The sequence below is a fragment of the Vanessa cardui genome, chromosome 13 (genome assembly GCF_905220365.1).
Source record: "Vanessa cardui chromosome 13, ilVanCard2.1, whole genome shotgun sequence".
In the NCBI taxonomy this organism is placed as follows: Eukaryota; Metazoa; Arthropoda; class Insecta; order Lepidoptera; family Nymphalidae; genus Vanessa; species Vanessa cardui.
The window spans coordinates 1,825,409-1,844,635 of NC_061135.1; the positions used below are offsets into that span (position 1 = coordinate 1,825,409).

At 34.2% G+C, this 19,227-nt stretch overlaps 1 protein-coding gene across 1 annotated transcript in view; it reads left to right on the forward strand.

Annotated features, from left to right (window-relative positions):
* LOC124534925 (adipokinetic hormone/corazonin-related peptide receptor variant I-like) overlaps window positions 1–19,227 on the forward strand; it is a 205,682-nt gene that overhangs the window by 78,555 nt on the left and 107,900 nt on the right. Inside the window, exons 3-4 of the mRNA XM_047110968.1 lie at window positions 6,672–6,777; window positions 13,505–13,709. Of these exons, the coding sequence (XP_046966924.1) occupies window positions 6,672–6,777; window positions 13,505–13,709 (311 nt within the window). The remainder of the gene's footprint in view (window positions 1–6,671; window positions 6,778–13,504; window positions 13,710–19,227) is intronic.

A 19,227-nucleotide genomic window follows, 5' to 3' on the forward strand; every position in this document is an offset into this window, starting at 1 on the left:
GCCGGAACAAATAGACAGACAGACAGACGGACCTACAAAAATTGTAAAAAATGTTAGTTTGTTTTATGTACCGTATATGAATATATATGCAATGAGTAGAAAAGGGCTATTTTTAACCGACTTCAAAAAAAGGAGGAGGTTCTCAATTCGTCGGGGCCTTTTTTTTATTTTTTATGTATGTTACCGAATTACTCGAAGATGGCTGGGCCGATTTTGACAATTCTTTTTTTGTTTGAAAGGGCATGTTTTACAGGTGGTCCCATTGTCAGGAGATCAGGATCTGATGATGGGATCCTGGCGAAATCGAGGGAACTCCACAAATTTTATAGGCACACCTATAGTGATTTTGTTTTTATTCAAAGTGCCTTGGTCATATGCTCACGAAAAGTGACATTTGATGAAGTGGAACTGATGATGAAGACCACAACTGGTAATCAGAACCTATTAGTAAGTAACTATTTTACGGGTTTAGTTCTATTTCTTTAAGATAGTCGTCAAGCAATTGATGTTAGTAAACATGCCTATGATGAAGTCTAGCTGATGGTGGATTACCCGGAGAATTCCTCAATGATTAACGGCAACGATTAATGGTATTGTCTAATTGGCGATGAGCAGTTAACATTAGGCTATTGTAACTTAGGTAACGCTTAATTTGAGTTGCAGTCCACATCGTATTGAAACGGGACTGAGTTATGTTTAGAGTCGAAAGCCGAAATGTACTGAGTATAATAAAGTGAATGATAAACACTACCAATTGTAATTATAAATAACAAAACAACACTGAAAAGCAGTAAATAAATTTTTATAAATAAAAAAAAACCGCCTTCAAAAATGAACTAAAAAGAAAAAAATAATCAGTTACATCCATATCCAATTTACGATTTTTTAATCACCTTTTGAAGTCGGTGCCAACAAAGTAAATAAATTCCTATATTGAAATCATTTAATTTGTATCGATAGTAGGGTTTGTCTAATGGTGTCATCTATAAAATAAATAGATTTAGTTTTTGTATGTATGTATTATGTACCTATATTAGCAATGTCGGCACCGACTTTGATAGGTGATTAAAAAATCGTTAATTGGATATGGATGTAACTGATTATTTTTTTCTTTTTAGTTCATTTTTGAAGGCGGTTTTTTTTATTTATAAAAATTTATAATATTACAAACAGACACTCCAATTTTTTTATATGTATAGATTATAATGATACTTTGTAGGTATGTACAGTCATAGTAAGATTGATCACTTTAGTAAAATCTGTCAAAGCATTGTATGTGCACAAGAAATAAGCTAATGAAGCCAATTTTCCGACTCCGCAAAGTCAATATATTCTTCTTGGGGCAAGGTATTCGTTTTGATAATAAAATTCCGCAGATACATTTAACTTTGCCGTATCATAAATTCAAATCACTTGTAAAAAATACATTGGTTAACAACCTATATTATTCAATACAAGATTATATATACGATTAGAAAGCTTGGAGTTAATGCTTGCTTATATATGTATATATCATTGTATTTTACTAACATGACTGTTTTTTAAATGTAGAAAAAAGTAACTTACTGAGTTTTTGCCGCTTCTTCTCGGTAAATTAATTCACATTTCGAACCGGTAACTTTACTTAACATCATTATTAAATGACTAATCAAAAGCCTACTTGAATAAAGTATATTTTGATTTTGGTGATTTGTTATGAACGGTGAGTGAGCCAAGGGATCGATTCACTGTATCTAACCAATAGATCGACAATTCGTCGTGATCGAAACGTAATCGTAACTGGTTTACCATTTCCTATTGTACTAACACAACGATCGGGTTGCGGTTACTGATAGAATTGCGAACGTATCTAAATCGTTATAATTAGCACTTATCAGATATTCAGCTTAGTGAGCAGCATTACTTGGTATTGTTCTGTTCCGATTTAAAGGTTGGAAGAGCCAGTGTAACTACAGGAACAAGGGCTATAACATCTTAGTTCAAAAGGTTAGTTGCGCATTGGGAAAGTTAGGGATGGGTAATAATTCTAACAAGGCTAATTTCTATGGGCAACAACAACAACAATTGAGTCGAGATGGCCCAGTGGTAAAACGCGTGCATCTTAACCGATGATTGCGGGTTCAAACCCAGGCAAGCACCGCTGAATTATGTGCTTAATTTGTCTTTATAATTCATCTCGTGCTCAGCGGTGAAGGAAAACATCGTGAGGAAACCTGCTTGTGACAAATTTCATTGAAATTCTGCCACATGTGTATTCCACCAACCCGCATTGGAACAGCGTGGAGGAATATGTTCCAAACCTTCTCCTCAAAGGGAGAGGAGGCTATTATCCCAGCAGTGGGAATTTACAGGCTGTTGTTGTTGTGTGTGTTCATGATTATTCAGTTGTGCTTGCTTGGGTTCGAACCCCCAATCATCGGTTAAGATGCACTCGTTCTAACCACTCTCGCCGTTCTCTCTCGTTCTATAGGTGTGAAAAAATCGTTTTGAATGTCAATAAATTTGTCCAGTGAATTTATAATCTAGCTTTCGCTTACAACTTCGTTTCTATGTGTGTGGGTTGCCTGTATTAAATTATCGAAACAATTGGGAATTTAAGTGCAATTTTACTTTAACTGAAATTATATAAGTAGCCTCATTGAAACAATTGACGAAATTGTGAGCAATTTTACTAAAACTGCGACTTTATACAATATGCTTTGCATTAAATTTAACGTTGTTAAATTACGATTCAAAAGTGCTTGCAAGAGTCTACCTAAATGAAGCACATTTTAATTCAAAAAAAGAAAGGTACCTTTTTATACATTAATTTTTCACGTGACAATGTTGCGAAGATGAAAAATTAACGTAATCAGGCAAATACCAATAATTACTTAATTGGTATTGAGTATTTCGATTACGTATATTACTTTTTACTTTTGACTCTATATTTTTGAACGTTAACGTTGAAAAAGAGAACTTCTGAATTTCTCGCCGGTTCTTCTCAGTAGAGTCTACTTTCGAAACCGGTGGTAGCTTCACTTAATTGTAAAATGACGATTCAAAAGTACTTGTAAAAGTCTACTTGAATAAAGTTTATATAGTTTTATTTTGATTTCTTGATTTTAATTAATTATACGCTTTTATTGATTCAGAACGTACATCATGTACACAAAAGGTCTTTAGTCTCTTGGCTGAAAAAAAATCGATCGTCTAAGTCACAATTAAAAAATATAGCAGTATTTCCCATAGCTCGCAAACCCTCATTAAACCAGTCCGACTGCACTTGCACCTTCTTTTATTATCTGAATAAGTATTAGAATCCTAGTTGTACTTTCATTAATTTAATCATCAACAAAGAGTCTTCACCTTTGATTATCTAGTGAGAACAATAACATTAACTAATGTATGTATACATGATATATAATAGTTTGAATTCTCGTATTTTGTTTAGAACAACCCACACACAGTACTCACTATTGTTGTGTTCCTGTTTGAAGGATTAGTAAGCCACGTTACTACAGGCACAAGGTTATCTTAGTTAACAAGGATAACGGCGCATCGGGGACGTATGGATTTAATCAAATCAAATCAAAATAAACTTTATTCAAGCAGGACCCCACAAACATTTTTGAATCGTCATTTTACAATTAAGTGAAGCTACCACCAGTTCGGAAAGTATACTCTACCGAGAAGAACCGGCAAGTAACTCAGTAGTTACTGTTTTTTAGCATTTAAAAAATACAAATTAATGTTAGTTAAATACAATTATTTAAATTAATATTAATATAGTAAGTCACGTTACTACAAGTACAAGGGAAATACCATCTTAGTTCCCAATGTTAGCGGCGCATCGGATGTATGGAATAGTTAATATTTCTTACAGTGCCTTTGTCTGTGGACTGTGGATACCACTTACTATGAGGTGGCTCATGGCCGTCGTTACTTCGTCATAAAAAAAGACAAAAGTACAACGCTCCTAGTTTAGACTCACCTATTCAAACCACTGAATCATCTCGAGCTGAAATGTTATTTAATTAATTTAATTTGTCATAAACGTTGAAACCATACAAAGCATTCGTTTAAATTTGATCATAATTACTTTTAATTTGTTTGTAAAGTGCTTTTGATGTTCGCTTTTGAACGTGGTGGTTTCCCACATTTATATTAAAGAATAATAAGGATTATATATTTCACAAAAAACATCTGAGCGAAATTCAAATTACATTTGATTTCAGATTATACACAAATATGTACGTTATGTAGATAAGCATATTAATTTTCCATCGTTTGATTTCATAAAACTATTATTTCGTTAATCTCACGAAATACAGTTTAATATTATTGAATATATCTTTATATTACTTTATACAAGGGCCCATGAAAAACTTTTATTAAATGGAGAAATGAGAAATAATAATCTACAATCATTTACGGACGATTCCTCTTCGATTGGCATGGTCTCATACTGATAGACGAAGTTAGTAGTTTCGATGAGGTTGTATATTTTTATTTTCAGACAGCAACGCAGTCTATTTTAGGAAATAAGTTCTTTTACATAAAGTAGAGGAGTGAACTGTCAGAAATCGTCACGTAAAAGCCAAAAAAGCTCAATGCAGGCCAACTTTCCCTATATATTATTATTATTCATATAAAATTGTTTAAACTTATTTGAGATGAGAACTTATAGATGGTTTTAATTGGCACATGATTTTTAATAAAAATTTCGTCATTATTTACATTCCAGGCTGTAAGCCTGTAGCCTATTTCCTGGGCTAATACTCCTTTTCGAGGAGAAGAATAGGAGCATAATTCACCTCGCTGCTCCAATGCGGGTTGGAGAATACACGTGTTGCAGAACTTCTTTAAAATGTGGAAGTTATATTATTATTTTTATTTTTGTGTTTATTTTAAAAAACTCCATAAAGGATAGACCACAAGTATATTAAAAATGTAAAACACTGTATTTTACTGCATAAAATGCTGTTTCCAAATGTCAATTTATGACGTCACTTCTGTCTGTCACTGGTCCACTGATCGCATTTTTCCTCACTGGTTTTCATACTTATGCATTCATTCCCGATCTTTGAGATACTTTTTTGTAAAATTTGAAAACGAACGAATCGAAACCCCGAATAAAAGCTTTGTTCACGTATATTTCGTGCCAATGTGTTGATCTACTTCAACAAAGTTTTCAAATTAATGGGTTTTTGACTGAACCTTCTGACACAATATTGAGATAAAAGTGGTTTCAAGCTGAAAAGAGGAATCTGTAGTCTGCCTTGACAAACCTAACTTCCATTCTGATTCGAACAACGCAATTAATTTTCGTTTCAATGTTCACTCTTTAAAACTATAACCTCAAAGAAGTAGTTATAACAGGAGTGACGTCACTGACCGCTAAGTGTTAAGTGTCAGTGTTTTGAAATATGTTCCGTTTCACGTTACTCTAATTCGTAATTATTGTTAAAAAACAAAATTATATCCAATATAAACCTTGCAGTCGCCCAGGTCTTTTATATTTTTTTTTAACATTTTCATAAATATTATATTTTCATGTTCCCTATATATACCTGCATGTGTCTAAATAGGGAACATGAAAATATAATATTTTACATAGCATTAAAATATATTATTCAGATGAATTATAAACAAAAATTAAGCACTTAAAAATTAATCATCTACAATTTTGTCATTATCATTCAATTATTTTCAATAGTTATTAACTTATTGTAGTTGTTACTTAATACATACTATATAGCGTAACTTCGTTTCAACCGGTCCGATAATAATTCAACATGCAAATCTGTCAATTTTTATAAGCTTCAGTGTTTTTACATTGTTACGCGGTCGTTGTTTTCCTTATCAAACCTTATATTGTGTAGGATATTAGCCCTTAGCACTGTGGTAGGCAGGGTGGCTTCCACCCACTCATCAATACTCTATATTGCTATTACGGTTTGAAGGGTGAGTGAGCTGGTGTCATACTAACCACATGATATAACATCTTAGGAGGAAATAAAGCGATGCATAAACCACTGTCTAGGTAATATAAATTATGTAATGTATTTAAAACACTTGTTGACCTCTGGTCGAGTGGTGTTTACACCGGTTTTCATGGATACGCCACTCCGAGGTCCCGGGTTCGATTCCCAGCCGAGTCGATGTAGATTATAATTAGTTTGCTATGTTGGCTTGGTTCTGGGTGTTTGTGGCACCGTCGTTACTTCTGATTTCCATAACTCAAGTGCTTTAGCTACTTATATTGGGATCAGAGTGATGTATGTGATGTTGTCTCATATTTAAAACAACTAGTGTTCGAAGTTGAATGTTTAACTAGTGCCACATTCTCCGATTACTATCCAAAGCAAAATCCTAAATTTACTTGGTGGTAGGGCTTTGTGCAAGCCCGTCTAGGTAGGTACCACCCACTCATCATCATCACTCATCTGTTGTGTTCCGGTCTGAAGGGTGAGTGAGCCAGTGTAACTACAGGCACAAGGGACATAACATCTAAGTTCCCAAGGTTAGTAGCACATTGATGATGTAAGAAATAGTTAATATTTCTTACAGCGTCATTGTCTATGGGTGATGGTGACCACTTACCATCAGGTGACCCGTATGCTCGTCCACCAACATATACCATAAAAAAAATTTGATCCTTATATTGACTGAAATAAACTCTCTTGCAGATTCTTCGCCGTCCTGTACCCTTTGAAGCTATCTGTTGCAAGGAGAAGAAGTAAGCAAATGTTGTACGCCGCTTGGATCTTCGCTTTAGGATGCAGCTTACCTCAGGTTAGTAAATTTAGATAAATTTTATTTATCCGTTTCAGATAGCGGTAAAAGAGATGGGTGCTCAGTCATATACCTAGATTTATTTTTTATCTATATACCATTCTAGAGCAGAGATGGACCAGTGGGAAGTCAAACAAATTCTGCCTCACGTTTATCCACCAATCCTTATATGAGAATATGCTCACAACCTTCTCTCCTCAACTGGAGAAGATGCCTTACCCTATCAGTCGGACAATTAGAGGCTGCTATTGTTTTTTTATGTTAATATTATATGCCATTCTACGATACGAGTTCTTAGGATACATTATACTCGGCGGTTAGAAATAAGCAAGACAAATTGGGTAAAAGTTAGGGTAAATTTGGAAAGACAATCTCAAGAAAAGATTTGACGAATGAAGGTCTAATGTATAAATAAAGAATACTCATGGGCATTTCTTTGGGAGCCCTTCGTGGAATTTAGATTCTTTAGACTTTAGATTCTGAACTAAGACTTTTCAATCAAGAAACCGAAAATAATAAGTAATCAAATAATCTGTTTCTGCTGAAATTAAAACTGATACTTATATATATGTATTATCTACTTTGAATCTCTGAATCTGTGAATTTAATATAATTAAATTTTAAAACTAAGTTGAAAATTGATCACAAAGTTCTTGATATGAACTCAGCATCTTAAGTGTAATATGATGTAATTTACAATAAATTTAATAAAAGGAATAACATACTACAAATAACGTAATATTTTTTTAAACTAAATACCACGTAATTATCTGTAAAGGTACATATGTAGATTATCTTTGAAGTTAATTATTGTATGTATTGTATTTACAACAAACATACATATATTTGTTTCTTATAAAGATGAATAATAATTATGTCATACGTACTAACGATTTCCACCTCCGTAGCCATTCTTAACGCAGATTAACCATCTACGCAGTACTTATTTTCGTCCACATGTGTGTGTGTAATTACAATCACAATTAAAGAGTTTAGGTGCAGAAAGAACGTACGTACTCCCCAATGGACGGTATAGGTCCAACTGATATTGAAATTTTTGGGACAGAAAGTGTCAAGATTATTATAGCGGTCTAACCTAGTGTTAAGCTTTAAATAGATTTAGAGATCTGGGGTATTTTATCTAGCCTCAAGACTAACGAGGTACTCTTGAATAATAATAAATTTAGCCCCAAAACTATTTACTGCTTAATCAGAAAACAGGTTTTCATTTGCAACTTCGCTAATCCGGTTAAAATAATCTAGATATCTAATTTTATTTATGACTAGCTATGCCCCCGACCTTGCACGCCTCCGAATGTAACAAATATATATAATCTGGTATAACTCTTTATTATATCAGTTATCTTCCAGTGAAAGTCTCATCAAAATCAGTTCAGGCGTTTCAGAAATTAGCAGAACTAACAGATAGACAGACGGGCCGACAAAAATTGTTAAATTTTTTTTTGGTATAAGTATCGTGTATACAAACGTATGAATTGAGTAAAAGAGGGCTATTTTAATATCACAAAAAGACACTCCAATTTTATTATATGTATAGATATGGCTATGTAATATTCTTCAACTTAAATTTAACCAACCATGATTCCGTGCCAACGCAACAACCCTCAATATATTTATTCTTCTGTTCAATATCAGCGTCGTTTGTTGTTTTAGGCTACATAAACATTTTTCAACAAACATCAAAAGATCATATGTCACGAATATTTTCGTTTCCAACATTGCTTCGACGTTTCTAAGCCGTTTAGGTTTCATATCTCACTTCCGATATCGCCTGGCGGTCAGTAACTGTATTATTCAGGATTGTAGGCACAGCGTTCCGTAGGTGTTAAATGTTTCACGTGTATGCAAATCAAAAGAAGAGCTTATCTTTAATGTATTTCAAGTCATCAAGAGCGTATATATTGAGTCGAGATGGCCCAGCGGTTAGAACGCGTGCATCTTAACCGATGATTGCGGGTTCAAAACCAGGCAAGCACCGTTAATTCATGTGCTTAATTTGTCTTTATAATTCATCTCGTGCTCAGCGGTGAAGGAAAACATCGTGAGGAAACCTGCATGTGACAAATTTCATAGAAATTCTGCCACATGTGTATTCCACCAACCCGCATTGGAACAGCGTGGTGGAATATGTTCCAAACCTTCTCAACCTCAAAGGAGGCCTTTAGCCCAGCAGTGGGAATTTACAGGCTGGTGTTGCTTGAAGAGAGTTTAATAGTCGTAGTTTCGATTTTTTTGGGCTACTCGCGTCCTTTATCTTTATCAAGCACAAACTAGTTTTTATTTGGACGGATAATTTGTAATATTTTATATTCATAAAGTGCTTTGCAAGAATTCGTAAACTATTAAAACAGTTTACATGATGGTAGGGCTTTTTGCAAGTCCATCTGGGTAGGTACCACATCAGATATTCTACCGTGTTACATTAGTACTCAGTATTGTTCTGTTCCTGTATGAAGAGTGAGTGAGCCAGTGTAACTATGGCCACAAGGGACAACATCTTAGTTCCCAAGGTTAGTAGCGCAATGACGATTTAAGGAATGGTTAATAATTCTAACAGCGTAAACTTCTATTGGCGCTGCTGGCCACTTACCATCAGGTGGCCCATATGCTCGTCCGCCATTTTATACCCCAACACAAAGAATACTTACGCAAAACTTGGCGTTATTCAACAGATTGTTATTAATTTCGAAACTATTTGTATACCAAAAACTGTTTACCTCTAAAAATTGTGTGATGAAAATAACACGTACGATTGAAAAGTTCCATTGTCGGTCTGTAAGATCTTCGTAAGGTCCTGATATAAGAAAGATATATATTGAGTAATGAAAATTCATCCAAAACGGATCAACAATTATTCAAACATACGTATTCCGTTGAACAAAGAACCTCATTTTTTAAAGTCTCATAAAAAAGAAATCGTTTTGTCATTCTCTCCAAACTAAACAAAAGTACAAGCCCTAGTTTAAGCCTAGTAGAGCAAGTACCCACGTTAGTTATTTTCCAAGTAACAAAATGTTTCTGCTAGTAAATTATTTGTATAAACTTGGACCGGCGGCTAGTTTACAGGCAGGTTCAAGGTACATAAAACATTGCTTACTCTTGCTAAAATCTGAGTCCGAAGTTACATGTATATTCGTCTTGTATGTTCGTCGTCGTTTAAAATGAAATTTCTTTACTTATAAGTAAACTGTTAGTCAACTATTTTACCATACTATAATAACTGTTGTGATTCAGAATAACGGATATCTAAATATTTAAAAAAAAATTTGGCCATTAAAAATATAAGACATAAAACTAATTTTAAAGATACTATTAAAATTCTTATAACTTATTTTAATTATCCCGTATATGTGTTAATGAACTTCTTAGGCTGAAGCAATTTTGATGTTTTTTGTGGGTGCCTAATGGATTGGATCCGGCGTGACCACTGCAATTTCTATTCATACTATATTTTATTCATCTCATGCTCAACAACAACAACAGCCTGTAAATTCCCACTGCTGGGCTAAAGGCCTCCTCTCCCTTTAAGGAGAAGGCTTGGAACATATTCCACCATGCTGTTCCAATGCGGGTTAGTTGAATACACATATGGCAGAATTTCTATGAAATTTGTCACATGCAGGTTTTCTTACGATGTTTTCTTTCACCGCTGAGCACGAGATGAATTATAAAGACAAATTAAGCAAATGATTCAGAGGTGCTTGCCTGGGTTTGAACCCGCAATCATCGGTTAAGATGCACGCCTTCTAACCACTGGGTCATCTCTGCCCAACAGTGGTAAATGTGATCGTTCGTATTATGGTTGAATATACTCGAAAACTTTTCCTTAAAGATTCCTTTATCAAACACAAACAACAACCTAAGTAACCTTATATACAGTTGTTTCAAAATAAATAAAGCTTTCAAAGGGATAACTTGTATTTAGATTATGAGTGTTTAATATTAAAGCAAGTTATAATATAGTATGTGAACATTTTTCTCTCGCAAATCCCTCTTGCATATTTATGCATAATATTTGAATGTACGAACTTTAATCCTGTTTGAAGTAAAACATTAAATATACATAGGAGATCCTGTCATATTATCTCGTTGGAAATTACTTCTAGTTTTTTTCTCCATAAATACATTTGTCATATACCGGAATATGACATATTAAATTGTTTTTATATGTTTATAGAGTAGGTGTGTGTAGGTAGTTGTTAATTTCAATTTATATGCTTATACATAATTTATATTAAACATGTCACTAAATTTATGACATGCAAATATATACAAAGGAATTATTTACATGGATGCCTTAATTATATACAAATAAGAGTTAAAAATGTTTAATGTACAGATCGTATACCGAGGCAAGAATGCTAGCAATATTTTATCGTCATGCAAACCTGATCTGGGCAAAACATACATTAACTATATAACTGGAAAATGAGATGCCAGTCACTGGCATGTACATTGGCACTGTAAGATACTACCGAATCCTCACATTGCCAGAGCCGTCATGAATTAAAAAATTGCGCCCCTATTACACTACACATTCTGAATGATGAATAAGTAGCCTTTAGCTTCTGTAGAAAAAGTAAAAAATACCATCTATACTAATACACTATACATGTAATATAATTGGAGTGTCTGTTTGTAATTTTAAAATAGCCCTTTTTTACTCAATGCATATCTTTGTAAACACGGTACATATACCAAATTTTATTTTATTTTTTACAATTTTTGTCTGTATATCTGTTTGTTCCGGCTAATCACTGGAACGGCTCGACCGATTTTGACGAGACTTCCATTGGCAGATAACTGATATAATAAGGAGTAACTTAGGCTAAAATAATTGTTTTTGTTTAAATTTAAACGCGTATAAGCTCGCGGGCGCAGGTAGAATATAAATAAATGCAACAGTCTCTCTGCCTGTTTGTCTATCATACAGAGTTACTTTCTCATGAATATAAACAAATAGATTTTAATTAATTTTATTGCATATTTATTTTTAAAGTACACTTGTGATTTCAATTAGTTATTTCATTGGTATGTACATAATTACATGACTAAATTACTATTAATTAATTGCCTTAATTACGAATACACACGTAGATGCGTCTTTGTAATACAGCTGACGATTCTCTGCCTGCGATGCCTTAATTGGTACGGTGGTAGATTCACTTAGTATAATTTGTAGCATGACGATACAAAAGTACTTATAAAATCCTACTTGAATATAGTATATTTTGTTTTTTTTCTTACTAATAATAATAAAAGTAACAGCCTGTAAATTTCACTTAGCTGGACTAAGGCATCATCTCCCTTTGAGGAGAAGCTTAAAAGCATATTCCAATATACTCATTCAATGCGGGATGCTGAATTCACTCCGTTTATTGATTCATTATACGCATTAAAATTCTAACAGCGGGTAAATTTCTTACTACTGGCCTAAGGCCTTTCCTATTTTGAGGAGAAGGTTTACAGCTTATTCCAATGCGGCTTAGATTTTATACACAAATGCAGAATTTAGTTGAAATTATACATTAAAACTAGACTTTTACTGACCCTTCAATCACGACTGTATACATATAAATTATTCATACAAACATTTTTCATCGAAAGACAGCAGAATTTCAAGCACAAATTAAGCTTATGAAAATTCAGTGGTGCTTACCTGGGTTTGAACCCGCAATCATTGGTTAAGATGTTCTAACCACTGGGCTATCTCTGCTCTTGATTTTGATTCATATCAATTAAGCACAGCGATATTAAAATATTAGTTGTTTTGAAACTATAGTCAGATAATTCAAATTCATTTATTTATATGTTTACAGTAAATAAATTATAAATAAAGAAAATATCGAATGATGCATTATTTATTATCAAACAAATAAATACATTTTTAATATAAAATAATAATAAAATAATATTTTTTAATATAAAATATATACATTTTTTTATTAACAGAATAGCTTATACATTAAAACATTAAAAATATTTTTGTTGTAAAATTGTTTTCCCAGTATAAGTTTTTCAAAGGATGTCTGAATTTAAATAAAACGTGAAGCTCTCGTTAGGCTGCGGATTTATTTTTATAATATGAAACAACAGGAAATATTTTATATGCAGTTAATTTGTAATTTAAATTCGATATCATTTTATTACGAAATCAAAATTTTGTTGAATAGTATACTAACCCAAATGAGTGAATCATTGAACAGATAGGAATAAACAAAACTGAATAGTAACAGCCTGTAAATTTCCCACTGCTGGGCTAATGGCCTCCTCTTCCATTGAGGAGAGGGTTTGGAACATATTCCACCACACTGTTAAATACGGGTTGGTGGAATGCACATGTGGCAGAATTTCGTTGAAATTAGACACATGCAGGTTTCCTCACGATGTTTTCCTTCACCGCCGAGCACGAGATGAATTATAAACACAAATTAAGCACATACATATAGTGGTGCTTGCCTGGGTTTGAATCCGACATCATCGATTAAGAAGCACGCGTTCTAACTCCTTGGGGCAACTCAGCTCTGAATAAATTTCACAATTCACATTAACTTACTTTACGCACACAACAATATATTGTGGCTGTGTGTTATTTATAATATAATTTTCAAGTTTAAATTATTCATATTTTGCTAGTATGCGAAGTGGTCGTTATACCCAAATGGAACGGTTATTTTGTGACTAAATTAAAACTTTCTGTTCACAGAGCGCAGTGTTCCGAGTGATGCACCATCCCTACATTGTAGGATTTGAGCAGTGCGTTTCGTTCGACGCATTCGCGAACGCTCGTCTCGAGGTCGCGTACAACGTGTTCTGCCTCTGCGCGATGTACTTCCTACCACTTCTGATCATCACCGTATGCTATGTGTGCATATTTTGCGAGATACGACGAAGCAGCAACGAACTAAGTGGTAAGTTATAATCAACTAATTTATAAATATACAACGAAGTGAAGTAATTATCCAAAGATTTATAAAAAGATCTTTTTTTTATATTACTTAACGTGAGGTCACTTGGAAGGTACAGCCAAATCGGTATTTCAAGAAAGTTTACAACAACAGCCTGTAAATTCCCACTGCTGGGCTAAAGGCCTCCTCTCCCTTTGAGGAGAAGGTTTGGAACATATTCCACCACGCTGTTCCAATGCGGGTTGGTGTGTGTGAATACACATGTGGCAGAATTCCTATGAAATTTGTCACATGCAGGTTTCCTCACGATGTTTTCCTTCACCGCTGAGCACGAGATGAATTATAAAGACAAATTATCGGTTAAGATGAACGCGTTCTAACCACTGGGCCATCTCGAAGAATGAAGAATGTTTGTTACCACCGAAATCCGACATTTATGAACCGATTTGGAATTTTTGGAATTTGCTTGATCTTATTTATTAATTTATAAGTATTCACCAATAGATATAATACTAGATATGTAATATAAATTATTGATGTGTGAACATATCAAGGCTTACATACATGGTCTTACTCATGTTACTCGAGTTTCAGTTAGCCCACATTGAAACTTCGAATTACACTAGTAAATATAAGACTTCAAGCGTCAAATTATATATAATTATATTACGCGTCAGCTTAGGAATTTAACAAAACGATGTTCGTCATTGCACTCACGCCTTTCTATTGTGTCAAGATGGTCTTGTAGGTTTTTAGAGCACTGATCCCGAGGTCCATGATTCAAAGCCCGGATTGGACCATTAAAAGGTAATGGCTTTTATGTCGAGAATTTCGCAGTAGGAATCTAGAAGAGAGTCTGTCAACTCGGAAAGCACTTAAACTTTAGACCTACGCACGAATGATTTCACGTCGACTTGAATCGCCAGCGAATTATAAGAGTGCTTCCGTGCGGTCTCATTTTATAATATATCCTGTATAGCTCACGTCAATTAGGAGAACATTATCATATATAATTATAATATCATATATCAATATAAATATAATTTTGGTAACTTATCACAACACAGCCATCTCTTCCAGGGAACGAACAGCGTAAATGATAATTTCCAGGATATGAGTTCCTAGGACATGAGTTAGGTGGTGCTGTAATAATGAATAAATTAACATCTTTATTGTAAGCCCATTATCAATTTATATCTGAAAACGTATCATTTTCATTAACCTTACATAGTATAAAACAAAGTCGCTTCCCATTTATTGTCGTGTACAATATATTGAGGAAACACTGATAATCATTTTATAAGTCTGTAATATGATTTCGTAAATAAACAATAACTCTGTAGTATATTTAGTATCAGTATTGCACCTGTGCGAAGCCGGGGTAGGTCAATAGTTTTTAATAAAATAGAACAGACATCCTTACGGCCAATATCTGCAGCAAAATAAGCAATCACAGAGGGAAAGGTAGGATTTGTTGATAAAATGGCGGCAGAAACGAGCTTAATTTGCAATTTTCTCTAGCCAATTAACCCCAACTTGGAAGTTCAGGCAAGTAGCGTATTTTGCTAATATACTTTTAACGTAACTTTGCTGCTTGTTTGAACGTACTAATGAAAACTTGTTACTTAAAAAAATGGTTAATTTTACGTTGAAAGTTTAACTTGTTAAGGCTGTGTGTAAAACCGCCTGGTAAGGTACCGTCAATTTTAATCGTTCTACCGCCCAAGAGTAGCTACTATTGCTGTGATCTGATTTAATGAATAAGTGAACTAAATTTGGTGACGGATTGGCGATTTGAGTAGTGGTGAACACCATCAATTCCATTTGTCTTTCACCTACTCATAATAATTTCCAGGCCGGCAACGCACCTGCTAGCCCCCTGGAGCTGCAGATGTCCATGGGCGGTGGTAGTCACTTTCCATTAAGTGAGCCTCCTGCTCGTTTGCCACCTATAACATAAATATATGTGAAACAATAATGACCTTACAGAACTAAAACTGTATACTATATTCATCCCCAATTTTAGTTAGATGAGGGGTGAAATAAAAAGGAGCCTACTTCCGTCCTTTGGGTTCAAGTTTGCTTCGTAACAAATTTCATTAAAATCAATTCTCAGTGTAGTCGTGAAAGCCTTACTAATAGATCGAGTTACGTCCGCATTTAAAATATTACTACAGATATAAATAGCCTGTCTCTGAGTTTCAAGAACCAAGTCCATCTCATACAGCGCTATTGGGTTCTTTTACCCAAAAAATCTAAGTAAGAATAACTGATTTCTGAAAGTTGAAAGTTTGTACAATCCCGTGCCTTGGATAACACGGAAAGCCGCTAATCTTCAAAGTTCTTTATGTCAAATTTACCGTCTCATAGAATTATGATAATGAGGAATTAGAGAATGAAACTATATTTGCGCACTTACTCGTGCACGCTAATGTATTATTTTATAAGATTAAGCTCTCTAAAACATACAATTTAACTGACACATTTCTTGTTAATGTAACATTGTAAAGTTATAATTGAGTTAACGGATGCTTTGTTTGGCTATATTTGTAGACACACCATACACATAGATTCACAATCGCTCCATACTTTACCCACACATGCCACAGCGTACTCACTAGTCACCGAATACTGAGCTTCGCGAAAGATTAATGACCGTAAATATATAGGTCAAGTTCAAACGACGCCCAACCGATGTCCCCTCACATCTTACTTTCCATCAGATGAGCCTTCTGCTTATTTACCACGTATATATAGTATAAAAACTAATCGCTCTGATTTGAAAGTTTTTGTAACTATTCTATATATATGTGTATTAAATCCAGAGATAAAAATATTTTTTTTCTTTTTTTTATGGAATGGCTTGGCGGACGAGCATATAGGCCACGTGATGGTAAGTGGTCACTATCGCCCATAGACAAAGACGCTGTAAGAAATATTAACTGTTCCTTACATCGTCAATGTGCCACCAACCTTGGGAACTAAGATGTTATGTCCTTTGTGCCTGGCTCACTCACCCTTCAGACCGGAACACAACAATACTAAGTACTGTTATTTGGCGGTAAAATAACTGATGAGTGGATGGTACCTACCCAGACGGTCTTGCACTAAGCCCTACCACCAAGCATACCTATGTAAAGTATGAGTGTACAGTCGGAGTAAGAAAAGGTTCGCCACCTTTTTCGTGTGCTTAATATGAGTGTTATTCTCATTCGGTAACACAGATTGCGTTACCGAACGAGAATAATATATTACTAAGAGTTTAAAACTTTATAAAGGAATGAATTTGAAAACTGACGAAGGTGTGAGTGTGTGTGCGTTTCAAAATAAATTCTATTCGAGTGTTCGACACCAAATAGAAAGTTAATAATGTGGGCAGAATAAATTGCATCCAAACCAAATTTCGATCTAATTTGTTTAATATTAATATCATTAGCACAATACTTTTGATATAAATAATATAGAACGATTATGTACGTGTGAGTTCGAAATTTGAATATAATTACATTGTTTTGGGGTCGATGATGCAGTATACATTCCAGATGAGAGCTGCTGTTTTTAATTTTGAAACTTAGTATTAGTTTAGTATCGAATGATATCGAAGTACTCATTGCACGGTTTTGAAGGATTTAGTTGAGATACAGAAAGAGACAGACCGTGAATTTGTTTTATAGTATATGTTGATATAAAAAAGGAAGTAGACTTGGTTTAGTTTGTTCTATACGTAGTTTTTGAAAATTTAAAGGTTTGACTTATTATATATGATTCGAGAGAAAGTTCTTTTGTATTGTATGGAAAATATAGAAAACAAGATAAAATCTGTAGTATACTTTATGTTTACATATATGTTTACTTTTGTGGTAGGGCTCTGTGCAAGCCCGTCTGGGTAGGTACCACCCACTCACCAGTTATTCTACCGCCAAATAACAGTACTCAGTATTGTTGTGTTCCGGTTTGAAGGGTGAGTGAGCCAGTGTAACTACAGGCACAAGGGACATGACATCTTAGTTCCCAAGGTTGGTGGCACATTGACGATGTAAGGAATAGTTAATATTTCTTACAGCGTCATTGTCTATGGGTGATGGTGACCACTTACCATCAGGTGGCCCATATGCTCGTCCGCCAACCTATTCCATAAAAACAAAAAAAACAAACTTATCAGCATCGCACGCTAGTCGACGCCAGTGAAAAACATTATATTGGATATGCTACATATTTTATCTGAGATGGCCCAGTGGTTAGAACGCGTGCATCTTAACCGATGATTGCGAGTTCAAATCCAGGCACGCACCACTATACATATGTGCATAATTTGTGTTTATAATTCATCTCGTGCTCGGCGGTGAAGGAAAACATCGTGAGGAAACCTGCATGTGTATAATTTCATCGAAATTCTGCTACATGTGCATTCCACCAAACCGCATTGGAACAGCGTGGTGGGAATATGTTTCCAACCCTCTCCTTAATGGAAGAGGAGGCCTAATCCCAGCAGTGGGAAATTTACGGGATGTTACTTTACTTTATTTTACTGTTTACTTACATTTTTTTTATCCATATTTATTTCACCGGATAACCACAATGACAAAATTCGAGCAATATATCCTATGTAGAGAACTAATATTTTCTCAAACAAAAATTGTTATAATATTTGAGCTAGCATTACCACAAAATAAATTGCCGGGGGTAATAAGATTAACCAAAATGTATTAATCACCTCATATGACCGCGTCCTTTTCACTGCCTTGATAATCGATCTAATATGCCGTAAACATAATATGTACATATTATCATTACATAGTGTAAAACAAAATCGCTTACCGCCCTCTGTCCCTATGTATGAATGAAATTACACAGCGGACTTTGATGCGGTCTTTTTTACTAGATAGAGTGATTTGAGGGGAAGGTTTTTGTATGTAATACGTGTACAATATAGTAAAGAAACAAGAAAAAATCTGTAGTATATTTAGTATCAGCATTACAGTCGCTAGTTTGTGATAGTTTTTCGTTACTACATAATAATTATTTGTGTTTAAAACATGACTTCTGATTGGAAACAATTCGATTTGATATTGGTTGATTTATGTAACAGACACAGACGTATGTATATAATACATATATGTTTTAAATAACCGTAAAATAGCGTTTTGACTGTTGACTCCCAGGCAGGATACATTACATACTCATATATATTGGTTTTCACTAATATGATTGTATTTTTTAAATGTTGAAAAAGAGTAACTACTGAGTTGCTTGCCGGTACTTCTCGGTAGAATCTACTTTCCGAACCGGTGGTAGTTTCACTTAATTGTTAAATGACGATTCAAAAGTTGTAAAAGTCCACTCAAATAAAGTTTATTTTGATTTCGATTTTGTTTGAGATATAATCGTACGCGAAAATTAATAAGTATTGAACAACATCACATACATTCTTCAATCTCAATGTAAATAGCTAAAGCACTTGTGTTATGAAAAATCAGAAGTAATGACGGTACCACATAAAACGTAGTAAGCGACAAAATAT